At 38.6% G+C, this 13,780-nt stretch overlaps 1 protein-coding gene across 16 annotated transcripts in view; it reads right to left on the minus strand.

The window, feature by feature from the left end:
• The window catches only part of SYNE1 (spectrin repeat containing nuclear envelope protein 1), a 495,794-nt gene that overhangs the window by 130,009 nt on the left and 352,005 nt on the right, over positions 1 to 13,780 (minus strand). For all 16 annotated transcript variants that reach the window (XM_055536003.1, XM_055535999.1, XM_055535996.1 and 13 more), the window contains 4 exons: positions 13,533 to 13,688; positions 12,591 to 12,800; positions 6,560 to 6,661; positions 893 to 1,012 (listed from right to left, as the gene is read on the minus strand). In XM_055536003.1, coding sequence (XP_055391978.1) covers positions 893 to 1,012; positions 6,560 to 6,661; positions 12,591 to 12,800; positions 13,533 to 13,688 — 588 coding nt within the window. The remainder of the gene's footprint in view (positions 1 to 892; positions 1,013 to 6,559; positions 6,662 to 12,590; positions 12,801 to 13,532; positions 13,689 to 13,780) is intronic.

A 13,780-nucleotide genomic window follows, 5' to 3' on the forward strand; every position in this document is an offset into this window, starting at 1 on the left:
TGAAATAAAAATGTTCTTTTAAAATAAGAGGTGTTTTATTTTCTCAAAAGAATCTGTGACCCTGTATTGGACTCAAGAGTGAAGAAAAACTAATACATGCACATTTTTTTCTTAATATAAATTATCTGTGTTAGCAGATGCTACAATTTGTTGGCTTTACTATCTCATTATCTTCCTGCCAATCTGATACCAGCTATCTGCCTAGGTGCCAGATTTAAAAACACCAATTCAAAGTGTTACTCTCTTCTCCTGGAAGATGCTGGGGAAGTTGGTTTGGATTTCAGCTACCTTCTAGCTTAATTTTTTGTTGTTCTGGAATTGAAACAATGTCTCTTTTCCATTCAACCATGTATGAAATATAAACTATAATTTTGAACACTTGAGAAAATACACGTTCTAAAAGGTATCAGCTTAAGTATTTTTTCCTTAAAACCTGTTTTTGGCTACAGTACAATACAGGGTTTTCTAGATACCTAATAAGATTGCCAATTAATAAATTTTCTGGAGTAGAAAGCAATAGGCCACAAATAAATTATACCAAAGTGCTTAACCATCAGAATAATAATAACACACAAAAAAATCTTAGAAGCATAAGACTATAAGAAAAATACAAGACAAGACCTAAAGATTTGACACAAAGTTCTCCAACAAATAGCCCACACAGACTACCCTTCAGTAAATCTAAAAATGTGTCCATTTATTTTATTGTACTAAATATTTATGATAAATGTTTTAGAAAATGTTCTAAGAGTTACTTGGGAAAAAATTAGGGCCTAAATGACATGAACTTTACAGAAAACCTGACGAAAATGGAGAAAATAATTTTTATTTTTTCTTGACTTCCAATTAGGATGTACCACTGAAGCTGAATGCCATTAGTGGAAAACTGTACCTGGAGTTTGGAGAGTTCTTGCATGGAAGGCTGCTCAATCTGCAATTTATCAGCACGCATTTTTAACTCAATGATTCCCGCATCTAATTCCTTTAGTCCATCTTCAGCCTGCTGTATTGCCTATGGAGGATTTATGACTTGTCATTAAAACTCCCATAAACAATTTCCCATGCATAATATGATTATCGTGGCTTCTTACTTGTTCCTCCCTTTGGCACCTAAAACATTTCCCATGTAACATAAAAACAATGTTCCTCTATTATCTAGAAAAGGGAAGAAAGCCCTTTGTTATACTACAGATCAGATGTTTTAAAGGTAAGGAGGTTGGAAAGGCTTAATGTGGAGGGTTGGGAGAACAATGGCTTCCTTGAAGAAATAAGGGAAATGGTGAACAGCAACCTGAAAAAGCAGCATGATTTTAAGACAAAGTTAGAAAAGGGCATTTGCCTAAGATGTTCTAGGGGATCACGTTCTGCTTTTCTGAAATGCAGTTTTGAGCATCTTTGGAGAGAGATTCAGCGAGGAAAGGGAAAGTACATTACAGCATGGTCAGGGAGAGCTTTCTCATTGTAAAGCAGAAGGACAAGCAATAAAGCATGAAGGTGACCACTAGAGCTGAGCCTTGTCTTCCCAGAGTGAGGTCTACTGAAGCAGGACAAGACCTCAACCTGGCCTTCAAGGAGCTTCCAGTCTGCTTAGGAAGCTGGAGTAAAGAGAAGAAAATGAAACAAGGCTGAATACAGTTAGGTACTAAACTTGCTTCCGCTCCTCCCTGTGAGAGGACTTGGGAGCAGGCAGTGAATTCTGGAACAGCCAGGGAAGGCTTTTGGAAGACAAGCAACCTCAGCTGCCTTTGAAGGAGGAGAAGAACAGGGACTCCAGATGGCAGATAAAACACATGTGTCCTATTTTCTATCTCCTGGGTCGCCAATATTTTGTTTGCTTGTTTTCTGGTGTGTTTCCCCCCAATAAATCTACAAGAGCAAGGAAACAGGAAAGAAGATGATACCAACAAAACTTTGCAAGCTGAAAATCAGAAGGATACACAGGAATTGACAGGGAATCTGAGAAGGCTGAATTCTAAGCTGGCAGGGGTTCTTCATTACCAGATTAAAGCAAAAGGAATCTTAGGAACTCTGGGAAATGCAGGATGAGTACTAACTATAATTCGAGGGTTGGTGGAAAGATGCTTGAAGAATATTCAGATTCTCAGACCCTCTTCCTCACTTCGCATTGGATCTTTCCATTTTCTGAGGAAGGTATTGGATTGCTCGAAAAGTTTGTTCAGGTATTTCCATTACAATCCACTTTTTGGCCAACCCAATAAGACAGATAGTCTTTGGACTGAGGGGCACCAGAGGCTTGAGTCCTTGACTGCAAACAAGGGGATAAAGTGACCAAATGCCCAATGATCGCTAAATGTGGATCTCCTCAGTTCAGTTCACTTCAGTCGCTCAGTCGTATCCGACTCTTTGCGACCCCGTGAATCGCAGCACGTCAGGCCTCCCTGTCCATCACCAACTCCTGGAGTTCACTCAGACTCACATCCATCGAGTCAGTGATGCCATCCAGCCATCTCATCCTCTGTCGTCCCCTTCTTCTCCTGCCCCCAATCCCTCCCAGCATCAGAGTCTTTTCCAATGAGTCAACTCTTCGCATGAGGTGGCCAAAGTACTGGAGTTTCAGCTTTAGCATCATTCCTTCCAAAGAACACCCAGGACTGATCTCCTTCAGAATGGACTGGTTGGATCTCCTTGCAGTCCAAGGGACTCTCAAGAGTCTTCTCCAACACCACATTTCAAAAGCATCAATTCTTCGGTGCTCAGCCTTCTTCACAGTCCAACTCTCACATCCATACATGACCACAGGAAAAACCATAGCCTTGACTAGATGGACCTTTGTTGGCAAAGTAATGTCTCTGCTTTTGAATATGCTATCTAGGTTGGTTATAACTTTCCTTCCAAGGAATGTCTTTTAATTTCATGGCTGCAGTCACCATCTGCAGTGATTTTGGAACCCAAAAAAATAAAGTCTGATACTGTTTCCATTGTTTCCCCATCTATTTCCCATGAAGTGATGGGATCAGATGCCATGATCTTCGTTTTCTGAATGTTGAGCTTTAAGCCAACTTTTTCACTCTCTACTTTCACTTGGTTCCAAATAGGAAAAGGAGTACATCAAGGCTGTATATTGTCTCTGCTTATTTAACTTATATGCAGAGTACATCATGAGAATCGCTGGACTGGAAGAAACACAAGCTGGAATCAAGATTGCCAGGAGAAATATCAATAACCTCAGATAGGCAGATGACACCAGCCTTATGGCAGAAAGTGAAGGGGAACTAAAAAGCCTCTTGATGAAAGTGAAAGTGGATCTCCTGCATCTCCTAAAGTGCTGAAGCCTTGTCTCTATTTTCCAGACAGAAGAAGGTGGGTGGGAGAAAATGAAAAGATCTGAAAAAAACTGAGACAAGTATTCGACAACAAATGGCCCATATAGATCATCCTTCAATAAATCTCAAAATCGTCAAGCCCCATCCATTCATGAAGCTCCCATTCGTGAGCTGATTACTCCCTCATCCTAAATGTGAAGAGACAGCATGTCCATGAATCCTAGAAAAGGCTCTAACATGAAAGATAGAAACTAAAATAAGCAAACAAATAAAAGCAACCTTGAGGGAAATAGATTATGCAGGAAAAACGAACAAACAAACAAAAACCTTAAAGTCTCCTAAAGTATCTTCAACTCCCAAATCATTAATTTACCTAGAGAGATTACAGAAGACAATGCATCGATTTAAAAAAGAATAAGATACTACTACCAAAGAACACATCATTTGGAAAACCAAAAAGAGCTCTAGGAAGATTAAATGCATGAGAGTAGAAATGAAAAAGTCAATAGAAAAGTTTGGAGCTGAAACCGAGAAAGTCTTCCGAAAGCAGAACAAAAAACAAAGAGAGAAACGTCCCTTGATAAGAAAGTTAGAAGACTGGACCACAACATCCAACGTGTGCCTAAAAGGATTTTGAGAAAGGGAGACAGATAAAACAGAAGGATGCAAAATATTTCAATATGCTCATAAAATGTTTCAGAATGGAAGGATGAAGTTGCCACATCAAAAGAGTCCACTGAGTTCTCAGCCCAGAGGATACAACAGACTCTCTCCAAGGCATGTCATCATGAAATTTCAGAACACTGAGACCTTTGGGAATCAGAACAATTTTACATTCCTCAAGCCAACATTGGAAGCTAGGAAACAATACAGGAGAAGCCTCAAAACTCTAAAGAGTCCACCAAGAATTCTATAAAGAGCCAAGTAATCAATAGAATGTGAGTACAGTACTAGAACACTTTGAGACATGGAAAAATTGAAAAATATATCTAGCATGCATCCATTCTTAGCAAGGATGTACGCTGATAAAACAAGGAAGCAAGACAATAAGAAGAAAGACGTGGTTTGGACTCAGGGAAGACAAGACCCAACAGAAGGGAGAGGTGAAGGGGATTCTCAGAACGACAGTAAAAGGGAGATCCCAGGAGACAGCTTTGCACCAGGGTTCAGACACAGGTCTGTTCTAGGTTGGAATGACATGACTCAGAATACGAACATAACCCCTTGCCTTCTGCCACTGTTACCTCCTCAACTCAAGGAGGGTAGAAATGGAATTAGCACTTTTTACAGTTTTATAATAATAATCCATTTATTCAATGAAATAACAGTAATTTTTTATCTTTGAAATTGACATTGGTTATGTTGGCCAATAGTACAGGTGTTACTTGTAATAATACCTAACCTAAATTTCACATTAGAAATTCAAAACAAAGCATTCTTTGGGCTGCTCAAATTTTTTTTTATATCAGGTAACATTACAAGCCAAAACATAAAAATTAAGGTCCTTTCAAGTAGGAGATGGAGAAGGCATTGGCATCCCACTCCAGCACTCTTGCCTGGAAAATCCATGGACGGAGGAGCCTGGTGGGCTGCAGTCCATGGGGTTGCTAAGAGTCGGACATGACTGAGCGACTTCACTTTCACTTTTCACTATCATGCATTGAAGAAGGAAATGGCAACCTACTCCAGTGTTCCCAGGGATGGGGAAGCCTGGTGGGCTGCCGTCTATGGGGTCGCACAGTGTCGGACATGACTGAAGCGACTTAGCAGCAGCAGCAGCAGCAAGTAGGAGATACGATATGAACGAATTATTTTTCAATTTGGGAAAAATGAGGGCTCTCTTTAAAAAGAAAAACAGGTGAAATTATGGTAAAGAAAGATACATATTCAGATATAATTTTGCAAATTATTTTAAATGGTGAAAGAGAAAAAGAGAGATCTATAGAGAAATATTTAGGGTGATTTCTATGGTATGTATTTATGATAGTATGATCACAATTAACACTTTTACTAACTATTGACAGATATAACCAATGTAAATTCCAAAAAATATATTTCTTGATTATTTAATTGAACAAATGGTGATTTCTATTTCAGGGGATTTCTTAGGGCCTACCCATAGAACCATTAGCAGTCTGCTAAAATTAAGGTATGCCATTCTATTAAAACACACGTTTTCATAATGACTTAGCTTGTGAAATGGGATATTCTTTGTGGCATCCTTGCCATTTCTTGTCTCCTCCCCATTTTCACTGCCACTCTGACAGTTTGAATTCTTATTCCTTCTCCTCAGAGCAGCTATGGGATACCCTGCTTCCTGACCCTGGAGTTGCCATGCCAACCACCTGGAAGCAGGAGGTAACACTGCCACTCATCCTCACCCTATGAACATCCCAAGTGACTTTCCTCTGCCAGTGGTCTCTGAGGTGGGTGTAAGTACTCAGAAATGAATAAGAAGGTCTGTGAGAGAGAAACACTATGTCTTTCATTTATATTCAACCACATGCATTTTAAATGATCATTTGCATGTATACTTTATGACACACTACCCACTTATAATTTATAAATAAGTAAATATACATACATTATGGTATGTACCTATTGTTTTAACCAATGAAGCAGGAAATCAATAAAGCTCACCATTCATTCGTGGAACAAGGCCCAATTCTCTGACATTCAATAGGCTCCACAGGTTGCCTCAGATTTTCTCTTCCCATCCTTACTTCCCCTCAGTCACTTTGGTTCACTAAGTCAGCCAAACAGGATTACTTGCTTTCCTCCCAAAGTGTCCTGAATGATCTAACATTTATGCCTCTGTTCTTCTGCTCTTTGCTAGACTATCTTTCTTCCCAATCTCTGTGTATCCAAACGTCTAAGTCCAGTTCGAATTTCCCTTTACAAAATTTCTCCTTGATCCTACGGCTGGCTGGAGGTAATCCACCCATCTTCTAAACATCCACAGCGCTTCATCTGTACCACTACCAGGATGGTCTGACTGCCTATCATAAGTCATTGAGGTTCACGTCTAGTCTCACACGCCTTCAAGTCAGCATCTGTCACTGACACCTTTTCCTCTCTCACATTTCCTGGCTGCACAGAAGTAAGTAGCAGAGTCAGTGTAATCTGATGTAAACCTGGCACTTAAAAACAACACCAATGACAAACAAAAAACGCTACAGTAAGTCATCATATTCCATCAGCTGTATGGGATTTCACAGTAAACCAGATACACTCATTGCGCTTGCTCTTATGGAAAAAGCTGCAGCCGTAAATACCTCTATTTGCTCTGCCACAGGCTGTTCAAACATTTTCGCCAGCTTCTGCAGAATGATGTATTTGTGGTCAGCCAGTGATGTAACTAGCACCTTCAGATCATTCTAAGGAGGAAAGCAATAGGAAGACTTAATATGAGTAATGGGAAACTTAAAATGGTTATAAATATAACACACATTCTCAGAAATAATATATAGCTGTAGGAATTGAATTGTTTCCAGAAGAAACAATATTATCTTATGGGAAGATAAAAGGAACTGGTAACAATTTATACAAGTGCTAAAACTGACTTTTGAAGAATTTTACAAACCATTTCCAACTCAACACAGATGAAGGAGACAAAGTTTACAAATAAAAAACAATACTGGTAACTTTAATCTTGTTATTTCTGTAATAAGTGAGCACATTTAAACAGAAATATGGCAGCAGAAGCATTGCACTAAAGACTTCTACATGTAGATGTTTTCTTGTTTGGGGGAAAAATATTATTCTTAAGAATAATTATGATCCCTTTTTTCCTTTTTCCTCTCCTTCCCTCTCTGCCCTCACTTCCTTCTTCCTCCTATTTTCAAAGAATTTGCACAAGCCTATTAAAAGCCATCCAAAAGTTTAGAAAATATGCATTATTTACAGTGGCCAAAGACATATGAAAAGACAACACAAAAAGCTCTTAGCTAAGCCTATTCATAAACATTACTCATTTAAATGACCAAATATGCTTATCTTGAGTTAACTTTGTACAGAAAGGAGGTAACTATCAGAATTTTGACACTCAGTTCTAAAAGGAATAATAACCTGGAACAAAATATGAATTATAAATTTTTACATTTTTCTCCTGAAATATCAACAGATATGTTCTATTTTTTATTAGTTAAAAATGTCTCTGATGGTCTGGTTGCTCATCATAGTGTGAACTTCAGCTCATCACATTTTCTCCACTGGGAACTGATAGCATGTGCGTATGTCACCAAGATGCAAGAATTCTGTCTCAGGAGAATGATAATCACATCAAGGAAGAAAGTCTTTAAGGAAATATGGAAGCATTATAATACAAAATGCAAGGCTAAAGCAAATTAGTAGATGAATTATGCAGTTTAAAAAAAAAAAAGAAAGAAAAGTAAAGAAACTGAACATGAGATTTAGAGAAAAGCTATACTATCCTGCTAAGTCTGACTCTGTGCAACCCCATAGACGGCAGCCCACCAGGCTCCCCCACCCCTAAGAGGCAATAATTATCCCAAAGTGAAAGTCACTCAGTGTCTGATTCTTTGTAACTCCATGGACTATATAGTCCATGGAATTCTCCAGGCCAGAATACTGGAGTGGGTAACCTTTCCCTTCTTCAGGGGATCTTCCCAACCCAGGGATTGAACCCAGGTTTCCTGCATTGCTGGCAGATTCTTTACTAGCTGAGTCACAAGGGAAGTCCAAGAATACTGAAGTGGGCAGCCTATCCCCTCCCCAGCAGATCTTCCTGACCCAGGAATTGAACCGGGGTCTCATGCATTGAAGGCAGATGAGCTATCAGGGAAGCCCAAACCAACACTCAAACCTATCTGCAAGCCTAGCTGCAGACTAAATGAGAAACTGTAACAAAAGCACTGAAGAAATGCTGCCAGAAACAAGGGTTGTGCTTATAAGTTATGGTAATGCTTGTGTCATTCAGCTGTGTTGAGGGCCAGGTCACATGGGCCATTAGAACCATCACATAGTTTTCTGTTTGCATGCACAAGAAGAGATGGTCTCATTCACTTGAACAGATTCAAAAGAAATCAAGTTCCTGTTATCTACATGCATTTAGAAAAATATTAGTTCAGTTACTCTAAATGAGAAGATAAGTACAAATAACATGAGTTAAGAAATGAAGAGGGTGTTTGTATTATCTGTACATCAATTTCACATTTTTAAGAGCATATTTTCTGTCTTGCTAACATATTCTCCTCCAGGTAACAGAGAAGAAAGTTCACATTTCTGAAAGCTGCAATAATTACTAGAAGAGATTAGCCAAGAAGACAGTAAAGCAGAGAACAGGACTGATTTAAAGGTTACTAAATAAAAGACTTTATTTTATCTTATTTATTTATTTTTTGGCCATGCTATGTGGTATGTGGGATGTTAGTTCCCTGAACCCATGCCTGCTACACTGGGAGTCTGGAGTCTTGTTCACTGGACCACCAAGGAAGTCGCTAAATAAAAGACTTTATGAGAAGGCAATGGCAACCCACTCCAGTATTCTTGCCTGGGGAATGCTGCAGACAAAGAAGCCTGGAGGGCTACAGTTGATGGTGTCGAAAAGAGTCAGACATGAATTAGTGACTAATCAACAACAAATTGTCTGGATAGAATAGTTTGATCATAAACATATTCTATTTAAGATTGAAAAATAATTTGTGTTATAATACAAAATAATTATTTACAAAAATAAAATACTTTAAGAGGTGCTTATAGCCACATGGATGTTCATATTTTATTAAAAATAAAAATCCAAAGGCTTTAACCATTTCTTAATACCACACTTGTGATATGTGTTCAGTTGCTCAGTCATGTTCAACTCTTTGTGGCCACATGGACTATAGCCTGCAAATCTGTTTTTCCATGGAATTTTCCAGACAAGAATACTGGAATGGGTTGCCATTTCCTACACCAAGGGATCTTCCTGAACCAAGGATCAAACATGGTCTCCTGCATCTCCTGCATTGGTAGGGGGATTCTGTACCACAGAGCCACCTGGGAAGCCCTACAATTGGGATATAGCAGGTAATTAAGGTATCTATATACTGCACATATAATAGACATCACAATTGTTTTCCTACAGTTACTGGAATTACTTGGAGAGCATGAAAAGGCAGCCTTCTAGCTGTTTAAGAAACAGGTCCAAAGAAAGTCTTGAATTTTAAAAGCATTTGTACTGCCCTCATCATTTAATAAGAAATTCTTTCATATTGTTCCTTTTTAAATACCTTGAAATATTCAATTATAAAAGTGTCCAGAAAATGTATTTTGGTTTAAGTCCACAAAAAAGCTTTTAAAATATAGAAGAGGTGATAAATAACTTGTGATTACTTGTAGATAACATATATCTACATAACACCTACCCATTCTTCCAGATTGTTTGTTGGGAATAAGGTAATATTAGCAGTTTTGCAAAAGCTAATGCTCAAAAGTTAACTGGGAAATCAAGGCTACAGCTCCAATAAGCACTGAACGGCGATAGTGTATCAGGTGCTCAGTGCAAAGTAAAATAAAATGACTCGAGACTGGTCTTTTGGCTTCCCATGTGGCTCAATGGTAAAGAATCTGCCTGCCAATTAAGGGGATGTGGACTCGATCCTCAAATCGGGAAGATCCTCTGGAGAAGGAAACAGCAACCCACTCCATTATTCTTGCCTGGAAAATTCCATGGACTGAGGAGCTATAGTCCATGGGGTCTCAGAGTTAGACATGACTTAGAGGCTAAGCACGCACACACAACTTGACTTTTAATTACATTAACACTGGAAGTCTTTCTCCCAATTAAATTGGAGCACAAACATTTTGAAACACCAGTGTTTATTTGTGAGCTGGCCACCAACAAGTAGAAACTCGGCAGAAGAAAAATAGAGAACATGATTGAAACAGAATTTCAAGATGACTTGTTCTTCTCTTGGTCCTCTACCCAAAATAAGTTCCAGAGTATTCACTTAGTTCATCTTTTACTGTGTCTGTGATTACCAGGAACTATTTAAAAGTACCAAAGACACAGTGAATGCAATTTGAAAAAGGGAAACACGGGCCCTAGCGATATATTCATTTGCACTTTTAACCCACCTCAGTCATGGCCAATAGACTAGAAAGCTGTTAAAACTCACTGCGTTCTTTTATGCAAGAGGAATTTTAGAATAATGAAACAAGTTTCTATAAGTTGCATTCCAGTTTCGCTGATTTTAGACATACACTGTGTACACATACATGCAATCAGATCTTGCATTCAAGACAAAGTACTCAAATAATCAATGCCAGGTTTTCAGATTCCAAGGGAAATGTTCCTTCCTCTCTGTGTACTATACAACGCAAGGGATACAGATGCAATGATCCAATGTAGGTCATTTTTCTAAGCCACAGATTTGAGATTATTCACCTGAGTATCTTCATTCTACCTGATAGGGTTGCCCCAGCAGTGGTCCTGCCAGCAACCCAGTCCTGCCCAATGGTCAAGAGCACTGCTCCCACCTGTCCTCACTGTTGGCCAGTGCCCACCCTCCCCCCAACCCTGGAGTTCCTCAGTTGTCCCCCTTTCCCATGTTCCCCAGATCCAAACAATCAACAAGTGCTCCCCTACTGATTTTGCCTTCCAAATATACCTTGACTAGGTTTTCTCTTCTCCATCTCCCTTGCCATCACCCTAACAATATAAAATACACAAATAATCTGAGTCAAATCCTGGTTTTAATTCTCGATGGTTAGATAAACTTGGGGCAACCGCAACCCACTCCAGTACTCTTGCCTGGAAAATCCCATGGACGGAGGAGCCTGGTAGGCTGCAGTCCATGGGGTCACTAAGAGTCGGACACAACTGAGTGACTTCACTTTCACTTTTCACTTCCATGCATTGGAGAAGGAAATGGCAACCCACTCCAGTGTTCTTGCCTGGAGAATCCCAGGGACGGGGGTAACCCCAGTGAACTGCCATCCATGGGGTCACACAGAGTCGGACACGACTGAAGCGACTTAGCAGCAGATAAACTTAGACAAATATTTAACTTTTTCACTGGTTTCAGATGCTGTATCTAGTATCATAAGTACTACTATTAACAGCAACATAGTAATAAAACATGCTGAGTATTTACTATGTTTCAGATACTTTGCAAAGCATTTGACACATTTTAACTCATTTTATCTACACAAAGCCCTAAAAGGCAGTTAATATGGGCATGATTTAATAGTTGAGGACACTTAAGTTAGAGAAGGAGCTAAGGTTATACTGCATCAGGTGATAAAACTATCATACTATTATTATGTCAGTAAAACACATGAAAATTTTTTTGTGAATAGAATAATGATACATAAATGCCTACAAATGTTTACAGATTTAAGAAGGCAAACTGCAGGAAGGCAGGGATAATTTGTCCCTCTAGATGGATATCTAGAAAATTCCAGTTCCTGGCTAATGGTAGATTTACTTGACATTTTATAGTACTTTTTTCCTGAAAATCAAAATTTAACATCAAATGCTTGGCTCTAAATACATGTATTGCATAAATCTATTTTATAAATCTTCTATGTTTGCTAAAAATAAAGTTCAATTAAGCCTTAATTATTCCTCAAAGATGCTTTTTATTAGAAATGAAAATCAACCCTAAAGTTTATCAGTGGCTTTTGCATTTGTTGAAGTTCGTAGTCCTAAGAAAAGTTACTTAAGCACACAATTACTCAGTTGGAGGTGAAACTCCAGTCTGGGGCTAAAAGACAGTGAGTCTACTGAGCGAAGACTGGGAAGTAACAGAATGCATTTTTAACACAGATAGAAGTAATCAGGGCACAGCCACTTTCAGTGGCCCCCATTGGTATTATGTATCTAGGGTTGATTCTGTGTTACAGCACTTCTTTGGTCTTATGAGATGGTTGGATGGCATCACCAACTCTACAGACATGAGTTTGAATAAGCTCTGGGAGTTGGTGATGGACAGGGAAGCCTGGCGTGCTGCAGTCCATGGGGTCGCCAAGAGTCAGACACGACTGAGTGACTGAACTGAAAAGAACTGAACATCAACTGGAAATTAGCATTATAATGTGCCAGGAATATGGTTTTTACTGGTTGAATTTAAAGTTCTATTCAGTCCTCAGTCTGATTGGCTAGTTTCCTCAATGAAAAGCATAAAACATTTTGTTTTCTGTTCCTTGAATTCAATCTTGAATTCCTTGAATTGTTTTTCTGTAATGGTCATGCATTTTGTACCTTTGAAAAAAAGTAGGTCTAGATCATATCTCAGTAAGATCCTGTTTATTGTTGAATGTAGCTGGAAGATGGTGAAACACCTCTTGATAATGCCTTACCTGGAAATTTAGTATCTGCTGAAGTCTTTCCTTCATCTGATGACATCGTTGATTTACTACTGAATCTAGCAAAGATAACCTGCCCAAGAGACAACCCAAAGTGTCTTCAATAACATCTCGGTTATCACCATTCTCCGGAAAGGCTTGGGAAAACAAGTTCTTGTTCTTATCCATTTCTTCAGACATTTCCTTAATATCTTTGGCAAGAGTCTGGGATTGATAAGAAAGTACATGTCAATGTTTAGATCTATGAATTTATATATGAGTCATTTCTTCAAAGAAAGCCCATTACATTTCTCTTACTATTCAGTGATAATTATATCCAAGGCAAGCTGGGACCACTTTCATACACTTCTATAAACATTAGGCAAGTTACTGCTGGAGAGAGTTTTCTCAGAAACTTTATATCATTCACTAATAATAAAATATAATATTAATATTTGGTGAAAACATGAGTTTTCTAAAGTGCTATTTAGAAATTCATAATTATTATTTTTAGTCTGTTTTTCAAATATATTTATATATATAATTCATATATTTCTGTATCATAGAAGATTTGCGATATAGAACAAGGCTTCTACAGACTCTTCAGTGTTTTCTGCCTCCTACATACACAAAAAAAAGCATAAAAATTCAAAGCCTATGAGGGAGGGGATGTATGTATAATTATGATTGATTTGCATTGTTGTAGGGCAAAAACCAATACAACATTGTAAAAAAATTTAATCGTAAATCAAAAAACAAAAATACAAAAACTAAGTATCTTTCAGAGCTTGTTCTACTTAGGCAATTCTTTTCTGCTCTACGCTGCTTGGAAATACACATTTGTACCTTAGTAGAACTGTTTTATGCTTCACCTTCTTTATACATAACATTAATTACCCAATGTCAGCATTTTAAGTGCTTTGTAACGTACCCTCAGACACAAGCTGCCACGCTTACCTCTTGGTTGAAGATGCAAGTTTCCGTCTCTTCTGGTAAAAGGGCTGTGGCAACAAATAACCGTTCCTCTACATCATCCAGCCAGGTAGAGGTGGCCGAGACCCCATCATACAACTTCTGTTCCAAATCAACGTTCTGCTTCTTTGTCCCTCCACCCTGAGAAACAAAAGGGAAGGACAAAGAAGTCATTAGAGCATTTTGAGGAGTCAAAGAAAGATACCAGGATGAGATGCAGGGGTCCAGGGGCT

Source organism: Bubalus kerabau, chromosome 9 (genome assembly GCF_029407905.1).
Source record: "Bubalus kerabau isolate K-KA32 ecotype Philippines breed swamp buffalo chromosome 9, PCC_UOA_SB_1v2, whole genome shotgun sequence".
NCBI classification, from domain to species: Eukaryota; Metazoa; Chordata; class Mammalia; order Artiodactyla; family Bovidae; genus Bubalus; species Bubalus kerabau.